Source organism: Molossus molossus, unplaced genomic scaffold (genome assembly GCF_014108415.1).
Source record: "Molossus molossus isolate mMolMol1 unplaced genomic scaffold, mMolMol1.p scaffold_m16_p_13, whole genome shotgun sequence".
Classification (NCBI taxonomy): domain Eukaryota; kingdom Metazoa; phylum Chordata; class Mammalia; order Chiroptera; family Molossidae; genus Molossus; species Molossus molossus.
In genome coordinates, this window is record NW_023425348.1 from 6,606,219 (window position 1) to 6,631,660 (window position 25,442).

General features: G+C 61.3%; 1 protein-coding gene across 2 annotated transcripts in view; it reads right to left on the minus strand.

Annotated features, from left to right (window-relative positions):
- Nucleotides 1-2,847: 2,847 nt before the first annotated feature.
- DRD2 (dopamine receptor D2) overlaps nt 2,848-25,442 on the minus strand; it is a 64,639-nt gene continuing 42,044 nt past the window's right edge. Inside the window, exons 2-8 of one of the 2 annotated variants that reach the window (XM_036258742.1) lie at nt 20,000-20,315; nt 13,164-13,273; nt 12,100-12,236; nt 10,312-10,502; nt 8,320-8,406; nt 6,638-6,956; nt 2,848-3,061 (exon numbers count right to left, since the gene is read on the minus strand). In XM_036258742.1, the coding sequence (XP_036114635.1) occupies nt 2,868-3,061; nt 6,638-6,956; nt 8,320-8,406; nt 10,312-10,502; nt 12,100-12,236; nt 13,164-13,273; nt 20,000-20,284 (1,323 nt within the window). In that variant the 5' untranslated portion in view covers nt 20,285-20,315 and the 3' untranslated portion in view covers nt 2,848-2,867. The remainder of the gene's footprint in view (nt 3,062-6,637; nt 6,957-8,319; nt 8,407-10,311; nt 10,503-12,099; nt 12,237-13,163; nt 13,274-19,999; nt 20,316-25,442) is intronic. The other variant, XM_036258743.1, reaches the window with a different exon arrangement.

A 25,442-nucleotide genomic window follows, 5' to 3' on the forward strand; every position in this document is an offset into this window, starting at 1 on the left:
GGTGGATGGACGGATGAAGGGATCTGGTTTTTCTGCACTGCTGGCCTCTCGATTCCCAGGACTTCTCCCCAGGCCCCGGCCGCCTGCACTCCGGCAAGACCCCCGGCGGAGCAGTAAGGGCCCAAGGCGTTGAAGACTGGCGGATGCACGCAGACTTCTAGGGACAATGCGAAGTGCCCAACGGGGCCTGACCAGCAAGACACTCCTTAGGGGTGCTTCCTTGCTGTGCTCTTGAGGACTGGGGGAGACTCCACCTGCTAAAAACAGGTGAACGACCCCTTGATGAAAAGGCACTCCATGCAAAGACAGGCTCAGAGAACAGGCGGTCAGAGGGCTGCCGCCTGCCCACCCTCCTTCTCCCTCTCTACCCTCGCTGTCAAGGCAAAGGGGCCATGGTCAGGGTCTCCTGAGGAAGAGCCAGGACCCGGCCGCCCCCTTCCACATTGGCATTCCTGGGCCCCATACCCCTCCTTTGCCCCTGAAGTGCTGAGGGGGGAGAGGGGGGAGCCCGGCCCTCCCCCTGCCCACTCTCGCTGTCAATCTGCTGTCTGGCAGAGACTTGAAACTCCCTGACAGTGCAGGCATCCTCCCATCCCGCCCCCGCCCATGCCTGCCCTATTCCCCTCTCCCCTGCCCCCTGCTCTGAAGCTGCCTGCCTTCCCTTGCTCCTTCCCTGTTCCGTTCCTTCCTTCTTCTCTCCCTCCCTGCCCCTCCCTCCTTTCCTTCCTTCCTTCCTTTGTTTTTCTCTCTCCCTCCCTCTGCCATGTCTTCCAATAACCACATCTGATAAACATGTGTAATCTCATAAGATTTCTAATGGTGAGACAAGCCAGACCTTTTATAGACTAGTGTGCAGTGTGTGCATGTGTGTGCACAAGTGTGTGTGCATGTGTGTACGTGTGTGTGCAAGTGTGTGTGCATGTGTGTATGTGTGTGTGTGTGTATGCGTGCATGGTTGGCTATGGTCCATGGTGTGGGTATCAGCGGCTCAGAGGTCCTTGGGGTTTCTAGCCCCCTTGGGGGTCTGGTGCCCCCCAGAAGGTGGGCACTGGGTTATTGACCCCCAGCTGGATGAGGACCTGTCTGGCCACCTTCTGGAACCCAAGTGCTCCTGGCTCAGGAGCCTCTCCAGAGCTCAGGGCTACATTCAGGTCCAGAAGATCAAGCCCATAATGTAGCGTTCAGGGCACGTTAAGTGCTCCTAACTTTGGGGCTAAAGACACCGTCTTTAGCCTGCAGATTATGCTGCCGGCTCCAGCCTGGCCTGCCGCCTGGGTTGGCAGCACTGCTGTCGCTCGAGGTGCTGCGAACAGTCCTCCTCCGCGGGCTGATCTGTTTCACTTAAAACCACAGTTCTGTTGTGGGGTCAGTGCCAAGCCGCGCCGGGAGGCCTGGAGCTGTGACTGGCCCGGAGGCTGAGAGGAGGGGGACCAGGCCACATCCCTCAGGGCCTCCCCCACCTGTCCAAAGGGGTCCGGCGAGAGCCAGCAGCCGGGCAGGGGCAGGCCCAGGAGCACAGCCCGCGCAGCTGTGCGGGGCGAGGGCTCAGGGGGCCTCAGAGGTGCTGGGACCTGCAGCGGAGGGGCTGGGACGGACCGCCTGCTTCCCTGGGGCAGCCCGTTACTCTGGTGATAAGGGAGCGGGGTGTGCTGGGGACGCCCCTGGAAACGCTCCCCTTCCGTCTGGGTTGGAGGGGAGGGTGGGCGACCCACAGCAGGGCCGGAGCACGCACAGCAGTTCCAGGGCCGCAGGGGGGAGGCGGGGAGAGACGCACCTCTTGTCCTCCAGGTTCCTTTCCCCTCCCCCAACGCCCCGCCCGCGCCATGGCCGCGGCCTCCGGTCCTGGCGGGTCTGCAGCGTCCTCCCGGCTGTCCCAGCGCGGACACGGCTGCGCTACGCCTCGGGTGGGTGTGGGTGGCGCTGCCCTTCCCCACGAGGGGCTGCCCACGTGACTCTCGCAGTTTTATTAGTTTGGCGCACGTGTGGAGATGGTACAGAGTCTGGGACCTGGGGGCTCCAAGCGGAGCAGGGCCAGGCTAGGCCAAGTGGTAGCCTCGGGCTCCCTAAGGCCGAGCAGGGGAAGGGAAGGGAGACGGGAAAGGGGCAAAGGAAGATAAAAGGAAAGGGAGTGGTGCAGTATGGCAGGAGGCAGCCCCCCGAAGCACTCAGACACCCCACCCAGGCCCGGACACAGTCACAGGCACCTTCACCGCTTGCCCCAGGCTGGCCTGACATTCGCTGCAGGAAGTCCTGTGAGTCCATCGGTGGCGCTTCGGGTGGGCCCCTCCCCCACAGACCCCCGGGGCCTCCCCTCAGGGCTGTGGAGCGGGCAGGACCCCCTGCTGTGGGAAGTAGAGGGTCCTCTGGCGCAGGAGAGGAGAGAAGATTTTTGGCTTGGGCTTGCCTGGCCTTCATTCTGTGGTCTGGTATGTACATGGATCTCCCCAGGCTGCAGTTACGGGGCCTTGGCAGGAGCTCTGGATTTCCTGGTGTGGACCTGTGGGCTCAGAACTGTCCCTGCCTCTCCCCGGCCCAGTCCAGCCCAGACCTGGGGGCCCAGCCTGAGCCCAGCAGAGGGCGCAGCCTCCCAGCGCTGACTCCGGCCCAGCAACACCAGAGCTCAGAGAAAGGTCCCGGAGGCGGCTGTGTCTTTGGTGCCAAGGAGAAGGGGTCTGGAAGTGGGAGGGGAGCTCTGTGAGCGGCCCCGAGCCACAGGGTCCAGCCCAAGGGCTGGCACCCAGCCTGGCTCTGTACACCACCCGGCAGAGCCAGGGTGTTGCAGCGCGGGGCACGGTGCCAAGCTAACACTGCAGGGCCCGCCGGGCAAAGGGGCGCCCCCACCCCGGCCTGGGCGGCAAGGCAGCGGGTCAGCAGCGGAGGATCTTCAGGAAGGCCTTGCGGAACTCGATGTTGAAGGTCGTGTAGATGATGGGGTTCACGGCGCTGTTGACGTAGCCCAGCCACGTGAAGGCGCTGTACAGGACGGGCGGGATGGCACAGTCACAGTGAATGTTCAGGATGTGTGTGATGAAGAAGGGCAGCCAGCAGATGATGAACACGCCTGGGGGAGAGGCACGGTCAGGCTGGCCCGGGCGGGGAGACCTGCACGGTGGCTGCCGGCCGCAGCCCAGGACTGTCTCCCAGACTGATGTCCACTCCACCCGGCCTGCAGGTCAGGACTGCCTGCTGAGGTGGGACGCCTGGCCTCGGGGCCTCGGGTGCTCAGCATGCTCCACCCACGCGGGGAGCCCTGGGACGGAGGGGCCTGGGACAGAGGGGCCTGGGACAGAGGGGCCTGGGACAGAGGGGCCTGGACAGAGGGGCCTGGGACAGAGGGGCCTGGGACACAGGGGCCTGGACAGAGGGGCCTGGGACAGAGGGCCTGGACAGAGGGCCCGGGACAGAGGGGCCTGGGACAGAGGGGCCTGGGACAGAGGGGCCTGGGACAGAGGGGCCTGGGACAGAGGGGCCTGGACAGAGGGGCCTGGGACACAGGGGCCTGGGACACAGGGGCCTGGGACACAGGGGCCTGGGACAGAGGGGCCTGGGACAGAGGGGCCTGGGACACAGGGGCCTGGGACACAGGAGGCCTGGGACGGAGGGGCCTGGGACGGAGGGGCCTGGGACAGAGGGGCCTGGGACAGAGGGGCTGGAACACAGGGGCTGGACACAGGGGCCTGGACACAGGGTCTGGGACAAGGGGCCTGGACGACGGTGGCTGGAAGGAGGGGCCTGGGACAGAGGGCCTGGCCACATGGGCCTGGGACGGAGGGGCCTGGTACACGGGGCCTGACGGAGGGGCCTGGACGTAGGGCCTGGACACAGGTGCCTGGACACAGGGGCCTGTGAACCAGGGGCCTGGACAGAGGGCCTGGGACGAGGGGCCTGGGACGGAGGGGCCCTGGACACAGGGGCCTGGGCGGAGGGCCTGGGACGGAGGGGCCTGGGACGGAGGGGCCGGGACGGAGGGGCCTGGGACGGAGGGGCTGGACGGAGGGGCTGGGACGGAGGGGCCTGGACACAGGGGCCTGGAACGGAGGGGAACGGACGGAGGGGCCTGGCGACGGAGGAGGACTCGGGCCGACGGAGGGGCCTGGGACGGAGGGGCCGGGACGGAGGGGCCCTGCGGAGGGGCCTGGACACAGGGCCCGTGACGAAGAGGGCCTGGGACGGAGGGGCCTGGGACGGAGGGGCCTGGACGGAGGGGCCTGGGACGGAAGGGCTGGAAGGAGGGGCCTGGACGGAGGGCCAGGAACGGAGGGGCTGGGATGGAGGGGACTCTGGACGGAGGGGCCTGAGACGAAGGGGCCTGGACAGAGGGGCCGGGACGGAGGGGCCTGGACACAGGGGACCGGGAACGGAGGGACCGGGACGGAGGGGCCTGGAACACCAGGGCCCTTGACGAAAGGGGCCTGGACGAGGGGCCTGGACGGAGGGGCCTGGACACAGGGGCCTGGACGCAGGGGCCTGGGACGGAGGGGCCTGGGACGGAGGGGCCTGGGACGGAGGGGCCTGGACACAGGGGCCTGGACGGAGGGGCCTGGGACGGAGGGGCCTGGGACGGAGGGCCCTAGGACACAGGCGCCTGGACGGAAGGGCATGGAACACAGGGGCCTGGACGGAGGGGCCTGGGACGGAGGGGCCTGGACGGAGGGGCCTGGGACGGAGGGGCCTGGACGGAGGGGCCTGGGACGGAGGGGCCTGGACACAGGGGCCTGGACAGAGGGGCCTGGGACGGAGGGGCCTGGGGACGGAGGGGCCTGGGACGGAGGGGCCTGGACAGAGGGGCCTGGGACGGAGGGGCCTGGGACGGAGGGGCCGGGGACGGAGGGGCTGGACGGAGGGGCTGGACGAGGGCCTGGACGGAGGGGCCTGGGACGGAGGGGGCCTGGACAAGGGGCCTGGACAAGGGGCCTGGACAGACGGGCCCTGACGAGGGGCCCTGGACGGAGGGGCATGGACGGAGGGGCCTGGACGAGGGGCCTGAACGGAGGGTCCTGGACAGAGGGGCCTGGACACAGGGGCCTGACGGAGGGGCCGGACAACGGGGCCTGGACGGAGGGCCCTGGACGACGGAGTGGCACCCCGGACGGAGGGGCCTGGGACGGAGGGCCTGGAAGGAGGGGCCTGGACGGAGGGGCCTGGACACAAGGGGCCTGGACAAGGGGCCTGGACGGAGGGGCCGGGACCAGGGGCCCACGGACGGGGCCGGACGGAGGGGCTGGGACGGAGGGGCTGGACAGAGGGGCCTGGGACGGAGGGGCCTGGACGGAGGGGCCTGGACGGAGGGGCCTGGACGGAGGGGCCTGGGATGGAGGGGCCTGGACGGAGGGGCCTGGACGGAGGGGCCTGGGACAGAGGGGCCTGGACAGAGGGGCTGGGACAGAGGGGCCTGGACACAGGGGCCTTGGCACACAGGGGCCTGGACAGATGGGCCTGGGACAGAAGGCGGCCTTGACAGATGGGTCCCTGGGACACAGGGGACTGGGGAACAGGGGCCTGGACACCGGGGCTGGGACAGAGGGGCCTGGACAGAGGGGCCTGGGACACAGGGGCCTGGGACACAGGGGCCTGGGACACAGGGGCCTGCCGCCTGGACACAGGGGCCTGACAGAGGGGCTGGGACAGAGGGCTGGACACATGGGCTTGGACACAGGGGCCTGGGACACAGGGGCCTGGACGGAGGGGCCTGGACGGAGGGGCCTGGACAGAGGGGCCTGGACAGAGGGGCCTGGGACGGAGGGGCCTGGACGGAGGGGCCTGGGATGGAGGGGCCTGGACAGAGGGGCCTGGGACGGAGGGGCCTGGACGCAGGGGCCTGGACAGAGGGGCCTGTATGGAGGGGCCTGGGCAGGCAGTGCTGCTGAGCAGAGGCCCTGGACGGGGCGGAGGGTCTGGCTGGCAGCCTGCTCTGTTGCTCCGGATGGCATGACCAACCCTCCCTAACCTGCCGTGACTGTACCCTCATCTGAGAGACGGGGACAGCCTCCCCTGCCCAGCGCCCCCCACAGAGTTGGCAGGTGGATGTGGAGGGTGCCACACCCTGGGCGCTACATGGAAGACAGGGTCGCGTCAGTCCCCCCAGCCCAGCCGCCCACTGCAGTCCAGCCTGGGTTGTTTGCTGTCACCTGTGAAAGCTTTGCCTCCCTGACAGGGCCGGCCCGGCTCAGGCCCGCTCAGCCCTGCAAAACCGTTTGCAGCTCCGGTCCCTCGGGTCTCGGTCAAGCTCGGGGGAACTGCTTTTCCCCATCCCCCAGCAACAGCAACATTAACCAGGGCCGTCACAATAACACCTGCGTGCACTTGAACAGTTTGTAAGCTGCCTTCACCACTGTCTATCATTTGATGACCACACAACCTTGAGAAGTGACCTACTGATGGCACTCGAGAGGAGAGACAAGCCCGGGGTCATGAGGTGCGGGGGTCACACACTTTCGTGTCAGACTACCGAAGTGTAAATTGTGGGTCCTTCTTGGTCAAGTTATGGGACCACCCTGAGCCTCAGCGGCCCACCTGTGAACTGAGACAGCTGCAGAGTCCACGTCATGGGCGCATCGGCCTGGCCTGGGCCCGGGGAAGAGCCAGCCCCTTGCCCCGCAGCGAGGGCCCTGCCCCCACCCAGGCTGGGCCGACTCACCGAGCACAATGGCCAGCATCTGGGTGGCCTTCCTCTCCTTCTGCTGCGACAGCTTCCTGCGGCTCAGCGTCTTCAGCGAGGTCCGGGTCTTGCCATTGGGCATGGACTGGATCTCGAAGATCTTGGCGATCTTGGGGTGGTCTTTGGCATGCCCATTCTTCTCGGGTTTGGCGGGGCTGTCGGGAGTGCTGTGGTGGGACGGGTCGGGAAGGGTCAGCTGGTGGTGGCTGGGCGGGATGGGGCTGTACCGGGTCCTCTCGGGTGGGCTGGTGCTGGAGAGCATCTCCATCTCCAGCTCCTGGGCTCGGCGGGCAGCCTCCTGCACGAGGCAGAGAGCGCTGGGTAAGCCAGGCACGTGCTCAGGCGGTAGCCGCCCCGCCTCACCTGGCCTCTCTGCCCCCTGGCCTGACCAGGCCGCCCCGGTCCTTCCTCTCCAGACCCCTGCGAACGCCACCGGCCGTTCATCAGAGGCACGGGGGTGATCGCTCGGAGGCCGGGGCTGTCTGGGTGCAGGACCCAGGACCCACGGCAGTTCCTGCCTGCAGGGTCATCCGGAGCAATCCTTACACATCCTCAGTAACCCCACAACCATCTGGGGGGGTACTACCCATACACTTGTCTTTTATTAACTGCACAACCCTCCCTGAGTACCAGCAAGTGCCAGGTGCCGAGCTGGGGCCTGGGGTAGGTTCCTGACGAGTCAGTGCTGCCCCGGAGCTGTGCTCACACTGCACAGAGGGCGCTCCTGTTCCTTCTGCAGCTGACGGGTGCCCCGCACCGCACCACCAGGGGGCGCCGCCTCTCCTGAGCCCCCACACCACAGCTTGGCTGACCTGGAGGGCCTCGGCCTGAGCTGCTGAAATGTAGCCTCCTCACGTGCCCGGGAGGCATAACTGGGGTGCTACCTCGGCCCCAGTCCGGACTCCCTGTTCTGGCTCCTCTCTTGAATGGCTCCTTGGAGTCCTGCTCTTGCCGGGCAGGTGAATGGCGGGGCCCTGCCTCCCGAGGACACCTGCTGGGACTTCCTGTGTTCCCTGCCCCCCCCATGGAGAACCTGCTGCTTGGACCCTGGTGCTGCCCCCACTGGCAAAGCCTGGCGTGGGCTGTGGTTCTGCACCTCGGGCTCTGCTGGAGGCTGCGCTTCCCACCAGCCTGCGGTGCTCCGCTCCCTGGTGGCCGGGCGCCCGCCCAGCCCCCAGCCCAGAACCCGGGCAGCTCCTGCGGGTGCACGGCCGAGGCGTGGGTGTCAGACACAGAGGTCTGCGTGTGCTCTCTCGGCCTGACTCCGGCCGTGGGCGGGTTGCCTGTCCTCTCTGAGCCTGCTCCCTCTTCCGGGAGTTGGAGGTGGACACAAGCAATGAGGTTTACCTCCCAGGGTTGCTGTGAGGATTGGATGCGATCACAGGAACACGGTCGGTGTTCAGTGAGTGGTGATGGCCAGTCTTAGTTTTACCTTGTTAAAAGCCCTTTCTCCCACCCGTTTTCTGTGCTGGGCACCTCTCTGTGCCTTGCAGAAGTGTGCCTGCTCACCCTGTGCGAGGTGTGTGGTCTCGGCTGGGCACAAGGGAGGGGTCCCAGGAAGTGTTTCTCCCTCTGACCGGTTGGTGAGGTTTCTGAGAATCGTGGCAGGTGGGTTTCCTTAGAGTGGGAAGACCTGCTGTGAGTCCCTGCCTGACACTTACCGCTCTCCGCCTGTTCACAGGGAAACTGCCGTTAGACTTCATGATAACGGTGCAGAGTCTCATGTCCTCGGGGTGAGCACAGCTGCCCTGTGGAGTGAGCCAGCACACTGGTCATGACAGGGAGGCGGGTGGGGCACCCAGTGCCGGGCAGGCAGATTGGCAGAGGGGCTCAGGGCAGGGAAGGGGCGTGGGGGTCTGCAGAAGCCATCGAGGTAAGGGAGAGGCCTGTAGTGTGATGAGACGAGGGGACAGGACGAGGGACAAATGAGCCCTGACTTTGTGGGGTACCTGCAGAGGGTCTGGCACCCCACTGGGCACACTCACATCATTCTCACATGGAATCCTCAAGACAACCCTATCAGGTCAGTGTTATTCCCATTTAACAGATGAGAAAGCTGAGGCTCAGAGAAGTTAAGCAAGTTGCCCAAGGTCATTCAGCAAAAGTGGCAGTGCCAGGGTCTGAACCTGATGTGTCTAACCCCAAAGCTCTTGTTCCTTCCATGCCCACACACTGTCTTCCTCAGGGAGGGCTGAGCAGAGGGGGGACTTCACAAGAAAGAGGGGAGAGGGCTTGGAAGAGGGAAGAGGAGAGAAGTGGGAAGGAGCAAGGGAAGATGAGGAGGTGTGCAGAGGGGAGGACAGAGAATGTGTACACAGAGGGGAGGACGGAGAGTGTGCACAGAGGGAGGACGGAGAGTGAAAGAGGGGAGGACAGAGAGTGTGCACAGAGGGAGGACGGAGAGTGTGCACAGAGGGAGGACGGAGAGTGTGCACAGAGGGGAGGACAGAGAGTGTGCACAGAGGGAGGACGGAGAGTGTGCACAGAGGGAGGACAGAGAGTGTGCACAGGGGGTGGGCGGAGAGTGTGCACAGAGGGAGGATGGAGAGTGTGCACAGGGGGTGGGCGGAGAGTGTGCACAGAGGGAAGACGGAGAGTGTGCACAGAGGGAGGACAAAGAGTGTGCACAGAGGGAGGACGGAGAGTGTGCACAGAGGGAGGATGGAGAGTGTGCACAGAGGAGAGGACGGAGAGTGTGCACAGAGGGAGGACGGAGAGTGTGTGCACAGAGGGGAGGACGGAGAGGGTGCACAGAGGAAGGACGGAGAGTGTGTGCACAGAAGGATGACGAAGAGTGTGCACAGAGGGAGGACGGAGAGTGTCCACAGAGGAAGGACGGAGAGTGTGCACAGAGGGAGGACGGAGAGTGTGTGCACAGAAGGATGACGGAGAGTGTGCACAGAGGGAGGACGGAGAGTGTGCACAGAGGAAGGACGGAGAGTGTGTGCACAGAAGGATGACGAAGAGTGTCCACAGAGGAAGGACGGAGAGTGTGCACAGAGGGAGGACGGAGAGTGTGTGCACAGAAGGAGGACGGAGAGTGTGCACAGAGGGAGGACGGAGAGTGTGCACAGAGGGAGGACGGAGAGTGTGCACAGAGGGAGGACGGAGTGTGTGCACAGAAGGATGACGGAGAGTGTGCACAGAGGGAGGACGGAGAGTGTGCACAGAGGGAGGCCGGAGAGTGTGCACAGAGGGAGGACGGAGAGTGTGCACAGAGGGATGACGAAGAGTGTGCACAGAGGGAGGACGGAGAGTGTGCACAGAGGAAGGATGGAGAGTGTGGGCCGCGAAGGGGATGGGATGGAGCATCAGTGAGAAGGAAGGGTAGACAGGGAGATGAGAGTGGAAAGGAGGAGCGAGGAAAAGAGAAGAGAGGAGGCCAGGAGGGTGCCAAGGGCTGTTGCATTTAGACAAAGATCTCCAAGCAAAGACCTCTCCTCCCTGGTCACCTCCACCACCCGCCCCACCTCCCACTCCTGGAGATTCACGTCCCTCCACCGAGGCCGAAGCGTTTGAAATCTGCCCTGCCCAGCTGCTCAGAGCTCCCCGGTCCTGGACTCCCTCCTGCTGCGGGGTCCCTGGTCCCCGCTGGGCACTGGATGACCCACCTCAGTTAACTGGGGACACTGGAGGGGTGGGGGCCTTGGGACCTTGAGTGGGGCCTTCAGGTTGGCCCTGAAGGCCCGGCTGCTGCGCTTGGTGTTGACCCGCTTCCGGCGCCTGCGGAGGACCGTGTAGATCTTGATGTAGACCAGCAGGGTGACGATGAAGGGCACGTAGAAGGAGACCACGGAGGAGTAGACCACGAAGGCGGGGTTGGCGATGATGCACTCGCTCTGCTCTGGAGGAGGGAGGGCCGGGGGCAGGTCAGCACCGGGCCAGAGGTGCAGAAAGGCTCCTCTTCTCCACGGAGGCGCGGGCCCGGCTGCAGGGACCACACTAAGTCTACGCTGGCCCGGAGGCGTTACAGGCAAATAAATGTGCAGCGTGGGCCACAGCATTTAAACACACTGCACCACACACACGGCCTGACCCATGTGGCTCAGTGGTGAGGGCGTCGCCCTTGGACCAAAGGGTCATGGGTTCGATTCCCGGTCAAGGGCATGTGCCTGGGTTGCAGGTCCAACCCCTGGCCCTGGTGCGAGGCAGCCAGGCAATGTGTCTCTCTCACATCTGTTTTTTCTCTCTCCCTCCCTCTCTTCCACTGTCTAAAAATCAGTGGAAACATATCCTTGGGTAAGGGTTGACAAAAAGAGGGAGAGAACCACAGCTGTGAGCAAAAAGTCAAGCTGTGAGCGACTGCTTCCCAGTTTTTTCATTAATGTTTCCTTTGTTACATCGTCATTCGTTCTGCAGTCTATCACCACACAAGCTGAGCCAGGGTGTTCAGAAAAAAATGCCCAAAGATACTCATTTTAAAAGAGGAAGCCATTATTCTAGCCTTTCCTGTAAACTGCGAGGGTGGGGTGGGGGAGGCCTGCCACCTTTTCATCTTAGGGACAAGGTGACTGTGGACGCACCTGTGTCCCCTGGGTTTCCAGGACAAGGTGACTGTTTGTGGACGCACCTGTGTCCCCTGGGTTTCCAGGACAAGGTGACTGTTTGTGGACGCACCTGTGTCCCCTGGGTTTCCAGGACAAGGTGACTGTTTGTGGACGCACCTGTGTCCCCTGGGTTTCCAGGACAAGGTAACTGTTTGTGGACGCACCTGTGTCCCCTGGGTTTCCAGGCTCTCCCCGGTCTAGCAGATGACTGTCCTAGCTCAGGCCCTTCCCAGGTCGATCCGAGCACAGTTAGGCCTCTCCCCACTTCTTGCGATTCCCACAAGAGTTAGGCTTGGTAGCGCACACTCATGGCTTCCTTGCACTTCAGTCCTGTGATGGTCTCCGGAGGCACTGCCCTGCCTCCCTGCGTGAGGAAGCCCGAGGCCGCACCAGCAGGTGGCCCAGTGCCTCTCCTGTGGCCCTGCTCCAACGCCCTGCAAGGGCAGGCCAGGTGCCCGGGCTGGTCTCTGCCTCTTCCCTCCGGTGGCGGAGGCCTGGCCTGAGCCCGGCTGGCCCTGCCGCTGCGGCCTCATTCACACACTATCGCGGGGGCGAGGGAGCCCGGCAGCCTCCCCATGTGTGCACACACCAGGCACACGTGTGCAGGTTGTGAGGCCCTCTGGCCTGCTTCGAGCTAATAAACAAGGTGGAAAATGGCCAGACATCCCCCTAAATCATTATCCCCGCCCCTCGCCCAACTCCGTTGTCACTGACTGTTCATCTCTGGCCCTGCCAGGTGCCACACAAGTAGGGCGTGGCCCAGGAGACCCCCTGGCCTCAGTCCAGGCCGGTGATCAGCCCCCGCGGTCTCCGCCGTGCCTGTGCCAGCGGCTCAGCTCCCTCAGGACCCCGCACGTTGGCCAGCTGAGCCCTCGGCGACAGAGGCAGGCTCACCTGTGTTGTTGAGTCCGAAGAGCAGCGGGCAGGAGATGGTGAAGGACAGGACCCAGACGATGGCAATCATGACGGTGACGCGGCGCTTGGAGCTGTAGCGCGTGTTGTAGAGCATGGGCATGGCCACGGCCGTGTACCTGGGAGGGAGGGGCCACTGCACCACACGCACGGCCAGACGCCTCTCGGGGGAGGACAGCTGGCCCTTCTGTTCACTCTAAGTCAACCCTCCTTCCTGCCCCCAGCTCAGCGAAGACCGTTGTTGCTGCCCAGTTAACTGGCCACCATTAGTCCTGGGCCATAGCTTTCACTCCAGTCTCCCCACTTGGATATCAGGCTTTGTGAGGGGCCCTGAACTGGTCTTTGCACCTTTGAACTGTACCTAGTCCACCCGTGTGGGGTCCACTGAACACAGAAGCGTCTGTTGAGGGACTGGACCTCAGAGCAAGGGTTCAGCCCCATTCGGCAGGAAATAACAACCATGGGAATTGTGTATGAAGCCTGACAGTCCTCTACCCGGCCCTGCTCATCATGAGCTCATCTTGTCTTCCAAGAATCCTGCAAAGGGAGTGGGGTGGGCCTCTGGGAGCCCACGTGGCTTGTGTGCTCGAATCAGTGCAAGGCTCGGCGCACAGCTTAGCCATGGGCCCTGTGCTGGACATGACGTGCAGAGCCAGACACCAGCGCTCCAGTGAGCAGCTGCCTCATCCTTGGTGTCTGGACACTGAAGGTAGGTTCCGAGAACTCCCATGATGTGCCCAAGGTCACCTCAGTTGAAAGTGATAGAACTGGGGCCTCAGTCCGAATCAGCCGCTTTCTCTTCACACCAGTCTGGGCATCTTGGCAGCATCACTGTCCGTAAGGTGACACTTTCCCAGCCAGACACATGCACCTACACACATGTGCATGTGTGCAAACATGTACAGGCATGCATACATGCACACACAGGGACTCACAGGCACAAAGCCAGCCACGTGGCATCACAGACAGAGCCTGACCCCGAAGGACAGGTGGGGCAGCCTGAACGGTGGATGGCCTGGCAGCCTCTCCCACCTGACTGGGCTCACCTGTCGATGCTGATGGCACACAGGTTCAGGATGCTGGCTGTGCACATCATGACGTCCAGAGTGACAAAGATGTCACAGTGAACCCTGCTGAATCTCCACTCGCCCACCACCTGGGGACAAAGCAACACGGTAGGTGGACAGCAGAGGGCAGGCTAGCTCAGCCCGGAGGCTCGGCTCTCCCGGGGGGATCAGGCCACGGGCTCAGAGCGCAGCTGCAGGGGTCTGGGCGAGAAGGGCAGCAATGGGGAGTCGTGCCCACAATGTCTGAGGCCCTGGCCCGTGGCCCTCTCTTCCTAGACACATAGACTACCTGTGCCAAGAACTGTGCTGGAGGAAAGATGACCAACTTATAATGAGGGCTTCAGTGTTTTATCTGTAAAACATCTGTGTGACCACCTCGCAACCCCCTTTGACCAATGAGGAAACCTCAGAAAAGTGCAGCGACTTCCCAGGCCACTCAGCTCAGAGTCGGGCGCCGCTCTGACCCGGGTTCCCGGGAGCCAGGCAGCCCCTTCAGTGCCCAGCATGGTGTGTGGCCCAGGGCAGGGCCCGACAAGTGACTGCTGAGAACAGGGGTGAAGACAACGGCCCTAGGAAACGGACATGTCGGCTCCTTGTTACACCTGGAGAATAGAAGGGAAATCTGGGCTGGGGCCTGAGGAACACCGGAGTGGGCGGGAGCTGCAAGGACAGAGGAGCCCTGATGGGATGAGGAGCACAGCTACTGGCAGGAGCACTTTGTATCCGTCCAGGCCCACCACAGCCACACCGTCCTCACACACCCACCCTTACACACACACACCCTTACACACACAGACCCTTATACACACACACCCTTATACACACATACACCCCTTATACACACACACACACCCTTACACACACACACCCTTACACACACACCCTTACACACACACACCCTTACACACACACCCTTACACACACACACCCTTATACACACACACCCTTATACACACACACACCCTTATACACACACACCCTTATACACACATACACCCCTTATACACACACACACCCTTACACACACACACCCTTACACACACCCTTACACACACACCCTTATACACACACACACACCCTTACACACACACACCCTTACACACACCCTTACACACACACACCCTTATACACACACACCCTTATACACACATACACCCCTTATACACACACACACCCTTACACACACACACCCTTACACACACCCTTACACACACACACCCTTATACACACACACCCTTATACACACACACCCTTACACACACCCTTACACACACACACCCTTATACACACACACCCTTATACACACATACACCCCCTTACACACACACACCCTTACACACACACACCCTTACACACACACCCCCTTACACACACCCTTACACACACACACCCTTACACACACACACCCTTACACACACACACCCTTATACACACACACCCTTACACACACCCTTTATACACACACACACCCTTACACACACACACCCTTATACACACACACACCCTTATACACACACACACACCCTTACACACACACACCCTTATACACACGTACACCACCTTATACACACGTACACCCCCTTACACATACACACCCTTACACACACACACCCCCTTATACACACACACCCCTTATACACATGTACACCCCCTTACACACACACACCCTTACACACACACCCTCACACACACATACACCCCCTTGCACACACCCCCTTATACACACACCCTTATACACACACCCTTATACACACACACACCCTTATACACATGTACACCCCCTTACACACACACACACCCTTATACACACACACACCCTTATACACACGTACACCACCTTATACACACGTACACCCCCTTATACACACACCCTTACACACACCCTTACACACAGTCACACACACTCTTACACACACACCCTTACACACATACCCCCTCACACACACTCTTACACACATGCCCCTTATACACACGCACACCCCTTATACACACACACCCTTACACACACCCTCATACACACACCCTTACACACGCACCCTTGCACACACACCCCTTGCCCACACACACACACCCTTATACACACACACCCTCTTACACACACACCCCTTATACACACACACCCTTATACACACATACTCACCCTTATACACACACCCTTACACACACTCACACTGTTATACACACACACACACGTGTGCGCCCATGCCCTCCCCCACGCATTCACACCGCACGCCTCCGTTTACACACGGGCTCTCGGGCTCACACAGCAGGCTGGCCCTGGCGACTCTGACGTCTGGAGCAGCCGGTCCCTGAGCAGTCAGGACAGGGAGATGCACTCGGGCCTCCACCAACAGGAGAAAAGAGGCGCAGGAAGCCCCTCCCGCGGCAGCAGGGCAGTGCCCAGGCTGCGCGCAGCTGGGCAGCGGGCCTGACTCACCCTGCTCATTCTCAGCGCTGCCCTCTTTTCGGCTCTCAGGCATAAAACCAAATGTCGGCATTAAGCTCAGTGACGGCCCAGCAGTGGCTCCAGTGTGGAGGGATCAGCAGCCTCTCCCGGAAGGCGGGGGCCCTGATGGCTCCGTCTTCTCTGGGGCTCCTGTGGGGCCCACACCAGGACCTCCGCCTTCTCTGGGGCTCCTGTGGGGCCCACACCAGGACCTCCCAGGTCGCAGCACTGGGTCCCTGTGCCTCGGGGCAGCACTGACCAGATGGGCGGAAGCTGAATGCTCTGTGGGGGTGCAGGGGGATGGCGCGCTTTCCTGGCATAAACAAAGTCTACTTGGCACCACTGGGAGAGTTCGGGCCCACCTGGTCCGCTTCCCTTGAAGTGTCCCCCAAACTAGGTTTCATGTCCCGGGGGATCCAGTCTAGACCTTGCCCATTCCCCCTGCTTTCCTTCTTTCCCACAGACACTCAGTATGTGCCAGGCTCTGTCCTGGACCCCGGGTTCAATGATGAGCAGAACTGACAAGTCCCTGCCTCTAGGGAGCTCTCGATCCCTCCCCAAAGGTCTTTCTGGAGCAGGAAGGGAGTGGTCACCCCTCCCCTGCTCTGTCCAGGTGTCAGGAACAGCTGATCCAGAACACAGGGAGCAGCTGCCTCAGGGGAATGTGCTGGTAACATTGTTTCTAGAACACCTACTGTGGGCATTACTTTGTCTCCTGTACTGTTCTTAAAGCTCATAGGGGAGCGCTTGTGTCAGTCACGGAGCAGGGAACCGGATTGGGCGGCGGCAGGGGGGGATGCAAAGCCCATCCTTGGGCAACAGGACCTATGCTGTCCCTATGCTGTCTTGGGAAGACCATCAGGCATGTCAAAGAGGAGATAATTGTGTAAAAAGTGTTCAACAAAGTGTGAAAGGAAAGAGTCTAATTGCAAGGGTGCATAGACTTGGGGTCAAACAGGAAAACGGACTTGCCTGAGATCACCTGTGACTTGGTGGCAGAGAGAGAACTGGACCCAGGCTTCTGTCTGACCTGTGGACCCACGCACTACCCTGCTGCTCACACAGACCGGGTCCTGCAGGACGGCCTCGAGCCGGCTAAAGCTTAACAACAGTGAGCACCTGTGCTGCGCGTACTGTGTGTCAGGCGTGGTCCCCGACTCACGCTCCTGCCCATGGAACATGACAGCCAACCCTGGAGCTATGACATGGCTGCCCACCTCGCGACCCCCGGGTCACTCTCCCTGCCAGGAGCTCACACCCCCTGTGCCTCTGCCTGGGGAGCAAGTGGCCAGCTTCCTGCCCAGGGTGAGCCTTCCGAAAGCACCGCGTCCTGGTCCCCACATGCCCAGTCACACGTCCCTGGTGTCCCCGGCCCTGTGGGGACTGCTCCGACGCCGCGTCCACCAGGCAGCACGGCAGTGCCCCCCCCCCACCCCCCCCCAGGCTCCTTGCTCACGGCAGGCCGGTGCTTTAGACTCAGGGTGGGACTTAGAACTGGGCAGCACGTGTTGAATGAGGGAATAAATAACTGCGGCCTGAGTCTGCTCGGCTGTCTGGCTGTCTCATCTGCTCATCGGGAACACGCCCACGACAGCCCTCCGCCCCAGGGCACGCTGAGGGGTGGGGCTGCAGCCAGGGCCAGACTGTATTCCAGCAGGAGCCCCACCACAGGGAAGTGGGGGTCGCTCCTGAGCCCAGTCCTCCCGCGCCAGCACCACTGTGCCTTCCACACCCCAGTGGGCTCGGGGACGCTCATCCAGCTCCACGTGACATGCTGATGTGGCAGCTATGGGGGCATTTCCATCGCTGGGAGTGTGGTGAGAGGAAAATTCTCAACAGGGGACAGCGTGTGGCTGCAAGGATTCGTGGGCAGGACGTTGGGGCAGAGTGAGACCCCACTGGGGACATTCTCTGGGGACAACAAACAGCTGAGACATGTCCTGTGAGAGGGCTCACTGTCCGTACTGTGGTGGGAGACTGGGAGACGCCTTCTCCAGCCTGCTCTGGACCCCGAGCCTCCCTTACGGTACCGGTGCACAGGCGGGGTCTCACCTGTTCCCGGGACCCCGAGATTCCCTTACGGTACTGGTGCACAGGTGGGGTCTCATCTGTTCCCGGGACCCCGAGCCTCCTTTACGGTACCGGTGCACAGGCGGGGTCTCACCTGTTCCCGGGACCCCGAGCCTCCCTTACGGTACCAGTGCACAGGCAGGGTCTCATCTGTTCCTGGGACCCCGAACCTCCCTTACGGTACCGGTGCACAGGCAGGGCCTCACCTGTTCCCGGGACCCCGAGACGGCCAGGAGCCCAGCACGGCCCTAGATCAGCCACCTAGAGTGTGGGGAGGGGCAGTGGGTCTGACAGCCCGGCGGAGCGCACCCCACTCTGGGGAGAGGGTGCGTCCTTGCCTGCTGTGCAGAGGGGCTGGATGTGTACGGCCGTTCATCTTGAATGCCACGGTCACAGCCGACTGCACACAGTGCTCAGGATGTGCCGGGTTCCACACGCAGCACATTATATACATTAATTCATTCGATCCTCAAACAATTCTATGAGATCGGCACTGTGATTATCTCCACTAGACAGATAAGGAACCGACACACGGAGAGGTCGTTTTCCCTGGGGTCTGAGGCCTGGGCCCTCCCCTGAGCACGAGCAGGAGGGGACAGGCCTGTGGACTAAGGAGCGCCCTTGGGACAGGCCCTCAGACCCTTGTGGATGAGCGATCTGGGGGCCTCACACACACTGGGGTCACAGAGAAGCTGCACCCCTGGCCTGGGGCACCTGTCTGTCGTCTTGTTTTGTGTCTCTTGTTTGTTCCCTTTCGGTCCTACTTAACATCCAGTCGGGTGGCTTGGGATGTTCCAGTCTGCTTGGGCCATGCTGAGGGGACCAGGGAGTGAGGGACGGGGGCTCCCCGCGGGCCAGGAAGCACAGGGAGCCCCATGGGGAGAGGGGGCCGGAGAAGTGCACTTTTCACTACTCCCTCCCCCTCCTCAGCTTCTCCACAGGTCTCCTCTGCTCCAGCCTGCCAAGGGCTCCGTCTCTGAGAAGAGGCGCTTGCCCCACGGCACAGGTACATTCCGTCTAGGCCGCAGGAGGGAAGCAGCTCAGTGATCTCGCCCTGGCCAGTGTGGCTCAGCGGGTAGAGTGTCAGCCCTCAGACCAAAGAGTCGCAGGTTCAATTCCGGTCAAGGCCATGTACCTCGGTTGCAGGTTCGATCCCCAGCCCTGGTCGAGGTCATGCGGGGGGCAACCGATTGGTGTGTCTCTCTCACATCGCTGTTTCTCTCTCTCTCCCTTCTTCCCTCCCACTCTATCTGAACAATTCAATGGAAAAGTATCCTCAGGTGAGGATTAAAAACAAAAGCAAAAACAAAGAAACAGCTTAGTGATCTTAGTGACCTTAGCATTGTTTCTTTCCTGAACACCTGGTCAGATTCCTATGCACCCAGACTGCACCCCAGAACCCTGGGCAGAGAACGGGGCAGGGTCCAGCTGGTGCCCACTCACACCCCTCAGACCCTCCACACCTGCCCGCCAGCTGTCCACCGGGGACTTCCCTATCAGTGGCGTCTCCCCCGCTGTGTGATCTGGGTGACAACGGGCAACCCTCAAGTTTCTTCTTCTGTAAAGTGAGAATAGGACCCACTCCCAGCATCAGCTGAGTGGTTGCCAAGTCTGTGCCTGCACGTGCCTGGCACCACGCCTGTCCCAGCGCCGGCTGCCCACGCAGCACCGCGGGGCACACAGCTGGGCTCTGTCCGGGCTGAGCAGTGGGGACGCTGGTCCCTCCTGAGGAAAGGGCCGCAGCACAGTTCCCGGGGCCTCGAACTGCGGGTCCCACACACAGGGGCTAGAACAAACTGGGGCGGGGGAGGGAGGAGGTAGCACAGAGCAGCAGCACCCCCGTTTGAAGTGGGGAGAGAGGGATGAAGAGTCTGGCCTGAAGCAGGAGCCTCTCCCGTCCTTGGGGTCCTCATCAGGTGTGCCCACTTACAGCAGGACTAATGAACCCGCTCCGGGCCAGCCAGTGCCAGCTCCAACTGTGCGACGCTGCAGAGGCCCCCTCGCTGCTGCGAAGTGGCGACAACGCCCGGGGCTCTCAGGACTGCTGTGAGGGTGCTGGGAAGTACTGCATATACAGGACTTCACACAGGGCCTGGCACTTGGAAGGGCTCTATAACTGACAGCTGGGACTGTTACGGAGACCATCTACCCATTTTATAAGAAGAAAAACAGCCCAGAGTGGAGGAAGAGACCATCGGAGAAAGCACCAGGCGTCGTTGGGTAAAAGCAGTGAGGAGCCCAGACCTGAGCCCCAGCAGTGTCCTCTGCAGAAGGCTGAGGAGGGCTGGGCCCGACCCACCTCCAGGTAGACGCCCCAGGGCATCACGAGCGTGGCCACCAGGAGGTCGGCGACCGCGAGGCTGACGATCAGGTAGTTGGTGGTGGTCTGCAGCGCCTTCTCCCGGGACACAGCCATGCACACCAGCACGTTGCCGAAGACGATGATGAAGATGAGCAGGACGAGCAGGGTGGCGTAGTAGTTGTAGTGCTGCTCGTCGGACTTTCCTTCAGACCCGTTGAAGGGCCGGCTCCAGTTCTGGCTCCCCGGGTCGGCAGGGTACCAGGACAGGTTCAGGGGATCCATGGGGGTAGCAGGGCCACTGGGTGGCCAGGCTCTGGCCAAGAGAAACGAAACAGACACAGGGAGTGAGCAGCAGGACCCCCCCCCCCCCGAGCATGCCGCCCCCCACCAGGACTCCAGAGCTAAAACCCACCAGGAGAAGTTAACAGAGAGCCCTCCAGCCTCAGCGCATTCAGATTTGCCTCCAACAATTAATTTTCTTAGCACGGAGGCCTGCTGCCACTATGCTGCTCGCAGATGGTAAAGCAAATGAGCGAGTATAATTTTTAAGAAGTTGAATAAAATAAATGAGCTTGAGGTGAGCTGACCATTCACTGGTCCGTTCAGTCAACAAACATGTCCTAAGCAGGTCCCGTGCACCACACATGGAGACACAGTAGTGAGGAGCAGAAACACGCATCCGTTCATTCTTGCATCTAGAAATATTTATTGGGCTTTGTTCTACATAGAGCTAGAAACATAGGCCGGAACAAAACACCCTGGTTCCCCAGCTCACAATCTAAAAGAAACAATGGCCAATTAATCAAGCAATTAAACCTGTGAGTGGTAGGCACCGGGAAATGGAACCTGGTTCAGGGATTTAAGGAAGGCTTCATGGAGGAAGTGATGCTCCGCACACACCGGAAGGATGTGTAGGAATTGGCCAGGTAAAGAGTTAGGAGCCAGGGAGGGTCTAGACATAGGAATCACATGTGCGAGACAGAGCTGGAGAGCAGGTGCCCGGAAGAGGCCAGAGAGAGACTCGGGCAGCTGAGCACGGGGGGCCTTGGCCTGAACTGAACTGGGAAGGCCGTAGGTGGGATCACAGAGGATCGTGCAGGGCCTTGGAGTCACACCCGTAGTTTACGCGGGAGCTAATGGCAGTGGGACCACATGGTCGGATTTGCCTCTCAGAGAGATTCCGAGGGTTGTGTAGAGAACGGAAGGTCAGGCCAAACGAGGTGGCAAGGCACCCGCTGGGAGGCTGTCGCAGGAACCCCGCAAGAAACGAGGTCTGCACTGTGCACTCAGAGCCCCGAGGAACAGGCGCCCAGCCCAAGGGGAAAGTCGTCCTGAAGAAGCGTCATCTGAGATGAAGTGGAGGAGGAGTCAGCCAGGGAACCAAGTGCGGGGGAGATGCTCCCACCAGAGAAAACACATCACATCCCAAACAGCAAATGCTTCTGGTTGGCTAAAAGTGCTGGGCATGACGGTGACCCTGGAGGGCCATTCACGGGCCAGATCAGGCTGTACGCTGGGGAGCTCCGAAAGGGGGGTGCAGAGGACTGACCCAGTGGACTGGGGCTCTGGAGAGGTCAGGGCTGCTGCAGGAGACCTTGGAGGAAGTGACATGTGGCATAATTCGGGTGCGAGGTGGCAGTTGAAAGTAGTGGGTGGGGACGAGATTGCAGAGACGTGTTCAGAATCCGTCGCTAACCTGGGAGGCAGGGTCATGGGGTTCGGTCACCGATGGATGTGGGGTGGTAGGCCACGCAGGGGAGAGGATGGGTGAGGATAACTGGATCCCGCGTGGGGCCTGGGAGGCTGGCAGTGTGCTCCCTGAGGAGGGGGAGCAGGGGCTCAGAGGATTGATAAGCCTGACAGCCTGTGTTTTGTCTGTGATTGAAACATAAAGCATGTATAATCGAGTTGGCGCTCCCGCTAACAGAAGTGTTCCTCTTTCACACAATGGAATGCAGTCTATCAGTATTCAGGCATTCTGCACAAAGCACCATGATTTCCAGGTGCTGGGTGCCCGAGAGGGTTTGAAATCTACTGACGTGCGCCATCCCGGGTGAACACGACACCACGTCCAAGGCAGGGTGGAGGGCACACCAACCTCAACAGGTCAGAGGGCCCCACCTCGCCTGGGAGAAGGGTCTGCGCACCTACGCACCCTCAAGACTCGCAGGGAAGTGTGAGAGCGGGACTGGGCGGAGAAGGTGGGCTGCTTTGCAGTCACACCCACGGCCGCAGGTGTCCCACCTCAAGGAGCTTGTGGAGTTGCCTGAATTAGGGCCACAGGGTCAGGCCCGTGGCCCCTCTCACAGGCTGTGGGCTGTCCCCGGGAAAGGGTGTGGCCTGGAGAGAGGCGTCTGTTCAGCAGCGGGTACTCACCAACCAGGAGGCCCACCTGCACGGCCAGCTGTTGACACTCCCAGGGGCTGGGGAAGGAGCAGGTTGGCTGCGCGGGGGGGCTGGGTGGCCCCCTGCAGCACCCACTGCAGAGGGTGTCCAGAAGTCAGAGGATATGCAAGAAGCCAGGTAAAGTCAATGTCCTGCTTATGCAGGTGGGGATGCCAAGGCCACACAGTGGCCAGCACCCTGGATTTGCCAGGAAGGTCCGAATTCCATGTTGTTATTTTAACTGTTTCCGTTGCCAGAGCAAGCGCTTGACTTGGTGTTATGAAATAAGTCACCTTGCTCACCGACCTCCCCAGTCCACCCACCTGCACTGCCTCCCAGGAGCCTCCCACTTTGTGTGTAAAAGCTCCAGAGACAGCCCGGCCGGTGTGGCTCAGTGGACTGAGCGCCGTCCCATGGACTGGGCGGTCCTGGTCCAATTCCCGGTCAGGGCACATGCCCAGGTTGCAGGCTCAATCCCGGCATGCAGGAAGCAGCCGATCGACGTTTCTCTCTCTCTCTCTCTCTCTCTCTCTCTCTCTCTTCCTCTCTCTATAAAGAAATCAATAAAAACATATTTTTAAAAAAAGCTCCAAATACAGTTCCCAGTCACTGAGCATTTAGCGAGCGTCAAGTGCATACATGGTCACTGCCGTTGCTTAGCACTTACTGGTTTAGCTACATGCTCCTGTCTCCTGGGAGGGGAATGGGTGATGTAACCCTGCTGCTGAGAACACCCCAACATTCACTCTGTGGAGTCTAACCTGCCCCTTCCAATGTGATGGGCCTTGGAGCTGGGCCTCGGGGAGGTGGTTAGGTCTAGATGAGGTCGTGAAGGTGGGGTCCTCGTGATGAGATGAGTGTCCTTATAAGAAGAGACACCACAAAGCTTGATGGATCCCTGTCCCCTGCCATGTGGGTGCAGTTACAAGCCAGGAAGAATCCCCACCAGAAGCCGACCACACTGGCACTCTGATCTCAGATGTCCAGTCCCCAGAACTGTTAGAACATACGTTTCTGCTGTTCAAGCTGCACAGTCTATGGTATTTCCTTACGGCAGCCCACGCTGAGAGAGACACTTGCAGAGGCCAGGCTCACTGAAGCAGGGGCTGCCTCTCCCCCAGGGTACCCTCTGCTCCCACCCCAGCCTCCCCGGGCTCCACTCCCGAGCTGGCTCCAGGCTTTGGCTCCTCAGCTGCCCTGCATGCGGGAAGAGGAGGGAGCCGGGAACAGGGAAGCTCCATTTGTGCGCGGCCTGCAAACCTCAGGTCATCCAAGTGCCAGGAGTCACCTGGCCCTCACCTGCCTCCAGTACGCATTGCCCTGCCCCAGCTCCGGAGGGCTAAGGTCTACGGAAAGATCTAGAAGCATCCGCTCCAGCGGGGGGTGGGGGGACCTAGTTCTCCCTGACACCCGGCCACCTCCAGCCTGCTGCCGCCTCACTGTGTGGAGCCTGTTCGGCAGCTTTTCAGCCAGTTGTCCAGTGAGCAAGGTGTGGTCGCCGGGGCAGAGGGACTGCGGAGCTGTCTCCAGCCGCCAACTGGTACGATCTTGGAGCCTTGCAGCTGGTCCAGCCTTCTGCGTGTGCCCTGATTTGACAATGTCTAGCTCTGGGGCAGAGGGGGACCGAGGCGTAGAGGTGCTGCTCTCCCGGTCGCCCCCACCTGCAAACTGAAACAGCTTCTCAGGAGTGTGCTGGACAACACAACTCCTCCCAAGGGCTGACCTGACACTGACGTTTTCTCTCAGGACAAACTAGGAGGCTATGGTCACTCTGTCCCCAGCCTGGTGGGGTGCAGCCTGGAACCCTGGAGGACAGCCGGCTGGTCCAAGGAGAGAGGCGTGGACTCCACCTCTCTGGCTGCAGTCTCGGTCCACCCTCCAGCAGAACTCGCAGGGCGTGAACTCAAGCCACCCAGTTCCCGTGTCCTGCCTCCTCCGAAAGTTTGGCCTTTGAAGGAATCAAAGTGTCTAAGGAGAATGAACAATCTCTTATGAGGCTCAGTGGCGGGTGAGCCATTGCTGTATTAAATGCATGGTTTCTCCCTTTTCCGAGACTTGCAGCATTTCAGTGGACAAGGAGGGAGGTAGCGTTTCATTTGCATTTCAAAGGCAGCTTGTTGGAGCAACTTCAGCTGCATGGGAATTAGAAGTGAGTGCCCCTCCTCAGACCCCACAGCTCAAGCCACCCTGCTTCTCCAGTCAAAAGTCCAGGCTGGGACTTGGGGGTTGCCCGTCCACAGCGCCCCCTGCAGCTCCAGAAATGAGAGGGAGGGGGACATGGAGGGGGACAGGGCGGGGAGGAAGCGTCCACATTCTTTCCTACCGCAAAGGGGAGCAGAGTCAGGAATAGTGAGTGCTCCACTTACTGCCGGGGGGGGGGGGGGGGGGGGGGGGGGGCTGCCTCAGCAGGGGCACAGGAACTGGGCGGCCGCAGAGACAGTCTTCTGGGCCCAGGCCTTGGGGAGGTCCCTGTGGTGGATGGATAGACAACAGTCCCATCTCATCTCCATAAAAGACCTCCAAGCCCTGGGGCTGGGGAGAGGAGGGATGGGAGGGAAGGGTCTGTGGGGAAGAGGTGGAGGACGAAGAATGGAGAGGAATGTTGGGGGGCAGAACAGGAGGCTGAGGAGCGGGGGTGGGTCAGCAGATGCACCCTCCCGCTCCTCTCCCCGAACACCCCCACCAGCCCAAGCCACACACGCAGTGCTGAGGCTGGGGGTCTCCTTAGACACCAGTAGTCACTCCGAAAATTAGAAACAGTGATTGTTTCTTCTGTCAGGAGAGGAGACACCTTCCCCTCCCAGGCATAAGCCAGATCCTGCTCCCAGAAATGCCTGGGCTCCAAGAGTTCCGGGGAGTGGTGGGGGACCCTTCCCCTCGCTGCGGAGGAGCAGATGTGAGCCAAACCTAGGCTAGTGAGGAAAGCAGCCCTCGGGGGGGGGGGGGGGGGGCTGGGTGGGGAGGGGGAGCGGAAGGAAATGCCACACACTGATACACGCCCCTCCAGGCCTGGGGAGCCTCCAGTCCAAGCTGGGGTTCTGCAGGGCAGCTAATC